The 5000-nt window shown below is 33.0% G+C and overlaps 1 protein-coding gene across 1 annotated transcript; it reads right to left on the bottom strand.

Annotated features, from left to right (window-relative positions):
- Positions 1-77: 77 nt before the first annotated feature.
- Positions 78-1547, bottom strand: HELRODRAFT_173342 (hypothetical protein; the record flags this gene model as incomplete). Its single annotated transcript, XM_009019956.1, has 3 exons — positions 78-107; positions 300-699; positions 1483-1547. The coding sequence occupies 3 exons, from the start codon at positions 1545-1547 to the stop codon at positions 78-80; spliced, it is 495 nt and encodes a 164-aa protein (XP_009018204.1).
- Between the last annotated feature and the right edge of the window lie 3453 nt (positions 1548-5000).

Genomic DNA, 5000 nt, shown 5'->3' with positions numbered 1-5000 from the left:
CATTTAATTAATTAATTTAATTTAATTTATTAATTTATTTTTTTAAAGTTTTTATTAATAAACTTTCTAATTAATCATTATTTGCCAAGAAGTTTGAGAATATCTTGCTATAAAAGTTAAGACAAATGCTACAGTCGTTTTTTCAAGTTCTAAATAAATTAGAACTGGAAAAATACACACACACATACATACAGACGTACACATACACACTTACATACACTTACACACATACATACAAACAAACAGATATGTCAGCATACAACATACATACAAAAATGTATAGTTGCAAATAAACATACGTTCGGTGTGAATTGTTTAAATGGTTTTGTTGACGTTGATAAATTGTCGATGATGTGAATTGTGTTTTTGTTGATGTTTTTAATGTTGTTGTAGTTGTTGTTGTTGATGTTTCTAATGTTTGTGTTGTTGATGTTTCTAAAGTTGTTTCTGCTGATAGTGTTGATGTTTTTAATGTTGTTGTAGTTGTTGTTGTTGATGTTTCTAATGTTTGTGTTGTTGATGTTTCTAAAGTTGTTTCTGCTGATAGTGTTGATGTTTTTAATGTTGTTGTAGTTGTTGTTGTTGATGTTTCTAATGTTTGTGTTGTTGATGTTTCTAAAGTTGTTTCTGCTGATAGTGTTGATGTTTTTAATGTTGTTGTTGTTGGTGGTGTTGTCGTCTTTGATAACATCGGTAAAGCTGTGTATGTCAATTTAGACGGTTTTGTAGTTAATGTCATGATTAATTACGTTTTTGTTGCTGCAACTACTGTCGTTGCTGTTGTTGTTTTTTGTTGTTGTTGATGTTGTTGTCTAGCAGTTGTAAATGAATTGAAAATAATGTTGTCTAAGCTAATGTTGTAGATTGATGAGGGTAATGAAAAATTGTTCGCCCTGTTTTTTTGACTTATTTTGTTGTTGTTGTTGATGTTGTTGATGTAGTAGTAGTAGTAAACGTAGCAGCAGCAACAGCAGTAGTAGTAATGATGGTGGTGGTAGTAGTAGTTGTTGTAGTTGTAGTAGTATTGGTGGTAGTAGTAGTTGTTGTAGCAACAATAGTTGTACTTTTTGTTGATGTAATTTATGTTGTTGTTGTTGTTGTTGTCATGTATCTTTCATTGCTGATTGTGATTGGTTCGTGAACACAGATGTCGTTTTAATAGCTAATTTTGATGATGTCTTTGAAAGTTAGGTTCGCTACTGTTCATGTTGACATTTTCAGAATCGTCGTCTTCATTCCAGGCAAACTAACAACAACAACAACAACAAACAACAGCAACATAAAAACATTAACAACAATAAAATTAGCAACAATCACATCAAAAACATCACCATCTGCGATAACAACAATTTCGTATAGGCTGGAAGGAAACTATAATTGATGCATTTATCAAATAGCGCAGCAACAACAATATAAACATTTAAGACATCACCAACAACCACCACAACAACATCATCAACAGCAACAACATCATCAACTTACTAGCTCCACGACGACCAATCTAGCGAGAATGCGAAGAACATATGTTGCATGACAGTTGTACGCATGTGTCCGTGTGTATGTTTGTCTGTCTGTCTGTCTGTCTGTATGTATGTATGTATGTGTGTGTGTGTTTGTATGTGTGTGTGTGTGTTTGTATGAAATATTGCACAATGCATATACTTTTTCGTTTGTTGTTGCGTGGTTGTATGCAAGAAGATAATTGTTTCCAATGTATCATTTGATGTAGTATCAGTAGTGAAGTTGTTGTTGTTGTGGTTGTTGTTGTTGCTGTTGTTGTTGTTGCTGCTGTTGTTTTTCAACAGAAAATAGCCAACACACCAATGCATATACCATTCCTGTTGAATTTATTGATTTATCATATCTATTAGTGAAGGTTTGTCGGGTTGTTTTTCAGTGCTTTGTTGATTGATATTGTTGTTGTTGTTGTTATTACTATTGTTGTTGTTGTCGTCGTCTTCGTTAGTGTTAATGCATTGTTTATTTATCGGATGACGTCATAATCGCTTGCATCGTCATCAACATCCTGCTTAGAATTCAGAATCGTCATCGGCGTCAGTTTTTGCAACATCGTGCCCATATTTAATTTGACGTCATCATCATCAACAGCTGCAGTAGCGACTTTAGCAGCAGCAATAGCTGCTGCAACATCAGCAGCCACTACTGCAGCTGCTGCAGCCATTGTAGCAGCTTCATCATCCTCACTCCTTCCTTGTGTGTTTATACATCAAATTTCACATTAATCATTAATTTTATTAGAGGCGAGTTTTAATATCCGCTACTACCTACGATTTTTTGCTCATCCTTTGTTACTTCCTCTCTTTCTCTCTCTCTCTTTCTCTCTCTCTTTCTCTCTTTTTCTTTCTCTTTCTTTCTAGCTTCCTTTCTCTCTTTCTCTTTCTCTTTCTCTCTCTTCTTCTCTCCATCTTTCTCTATCTCCGCATGTAAAACTCTATCGGATTAAATTTCCTTACAAAATAACATCTTATTTTTTTAACAGCGGGAATTTTTTTTGAAAAAGAAATTTAATTAATTTATTATTATTTATATTATTTAATAATAATAATACGATTATTTTTATTATTATTATTATTTTGTTGTTGTTATTTCTTATATTTCATGATTTTCAGTATTTTTGTTTATCTGTTATAGATATAATATGCCTGTGTGTGTGTGTGTGTGTGTGTGTTTATATGAGTGTGTCTGTTAATGTGTCGTTAATGTGTATGTGTGCGTGTGTGTATGTGTGCGTGTGTGTTTTCTATAAATAACGGAGAATACTTAAAACCAAGAACTTGAAATAAAATGAAACAAAACTCACGAAAATTTGCCACACGAGTTGAAGAGTGCAAATTGCTCGAAACGATGCTAATTATTAAGCATCAATCTAACCGGAGAACACTGGCAACAACTACTGCTTGTAGAACAACAACACTACAACCATAAAAACAACAACATCATCATTACATTACCAACTTAACAACAATAACATCATCAACTTCATGACAACAACAACAACGTCGTCAAAGCATCAACGTTAAAATCAACAAAACTTCATCTTTGGATCTCTCCCTCACTCTTTTTCAAAAATTTTTTTAATTTTTTTCTTTTTTTGCACTCACTTTTTTTTTTCTACTTTCTCTCTCTCTCTCTCTCTCACCATCATTATCATCACCATCATCATCAACAGCAACAAATTTCACAAAAACGCGATGGATCTTACTTAGCAGATGCCTCCAAAATGTTAAGCGAGGCGAAACTCCTCCGAAAAGTTTCCACCACAATGCGACACGAAAGTCCAAAGACATGAAAGTGGCCGACAGAAGTAAAGCAAAGAAATAACAGAAAACAAAACCAAAACAAACTAGTTTTTTTGAGTTTTTGTGAATAAAATGGATTGAAAAAAAATTTTTATATAAAAAAAAACTAAAGGCATAAGCCACATTGACACGGTAAGAAAATTAAATTCTAATAAAACTAGAACGACCCCATCAGCAACAGCAGTAGCAGTAGTAGCAACCGCAACAGCAGCAGCAGCAGTAGTAGCAGCACTAGCAACCACACCAAATTCATCATCAATATTTTCGGTCACACGTTATTAATAGGAGAAAGCTGAATTTACGATGTTAAACGCATCAATCTAGAAACATGTTCTATTCTTTGGAAGAAAATTTTTAATAATAATAATAATATCGTCATAATATAATAAATAAAATAATAATTATAATAATAATATTAAAAATCTTTCTATCAAAATTTAATAGATAATTTCCTTATGTAGGAAATTGGTTTTTGAGCTGCTGTTTTGGTCTGTCACTTTGAAAAGAAGACTTCAATTGTGAATTAGAATTTAAAAAGTGATGAAAATTGTTTTGATTTTTGATACATTTTGGTCTGTATGCTAGTATGTTATAAAATAGATTGGAATATAAACACACACGTGCCTGAATACATTCTTATATATTTACATGAAAGGGTTGCAAAGTATTTTGCCGAAGACAACAACTGCAACAACAACTGCAACAACAACAACAACCGCAACAATACAACAACCGCAACAATCTTCACAACAACAACAACAACAACAACAACAACAACTGCAACAACAACAACAACAACAACAACAACAATTCCCACCACAACAACAACAAACAGAAACAAAAAAAAATTAAATTACAAAAAAAACCAAACCGGAAGTCAATGAGAAAAACAAACACGACACGAGGCAGGCGACAGTGGCGTGAATGACGTCATCACATTACGGAAGACAATTACATTATCTAGCGCTTATCCGGTGCTGCTACTACTTACTTACATTTTTATACATAAGGTCACTCACTCATTTACTCACTCTCAATCACTTACTCACTCACTCATTCATTCCCTCACTCGCTCACTTTCTTACCTCACTTTTTGTTTTTTAGTATGGTTTTTTTAGCAGATGTGCTACTGGTAATGTTTTCTATTGACACTTCCAAATTTGTGTTGAAAGTCAACAAACAAACATGCATAGAGTGGCGGATCTAATTTGCCGCGAGCAGAGTTCTTATTAGAAATCAGTAAAACCCGGCTTTTGAGGAGGAATATCTATCATTTTTAGTTTTGAAAAGACGAATAGTTATTATTATTACGAACTAAGAGTTATAATTTGAATACATTTGGGAATGATCTAGTGAATTGGGCTGGTAGTTTGCTACTAGATTCGTGTTGTTTTCAATCCCGCGAGCGTGGGAATGTTCATCTTGGTAATGGAATTCTCGAAGTTTTGGGCCAAACGTCAAATTGAAAAGTTTACACATTTTTAAAATTTCAAAGTTCTCTCAAGTCACAGAGTTGTATGTTGCAAACACATCTAGATACATAAATATTCACACATGTATGTATGTATGTATGTAAGTAATGTATGTATGTATGTATGTATGTATGTATGTATGTATGTATGTATGCATGTATGTATGTATGTATGTATGTATGTATGTATGTATGTATGTATGTATGTA

This window comes from Helobdella robusta (genome assembly GCF_000326865.2).
Source record: "Helobdella robusta unplaced genomic scaffold HELROscaffold_26, whole genome shotgun sequence".
Taxonomy (NCBI): Eukaryota; Metazoa; Annelida; class Clitellata; order Rhynchobdellida; family Glossiphoniidae; genus Helobdella; species Helobdella robusta.
The sequence above is the reverse complement of the archived record's forward strand: the minus strand, read 5'-3'. Positions and strand labels throughout refer to the sequence as shown.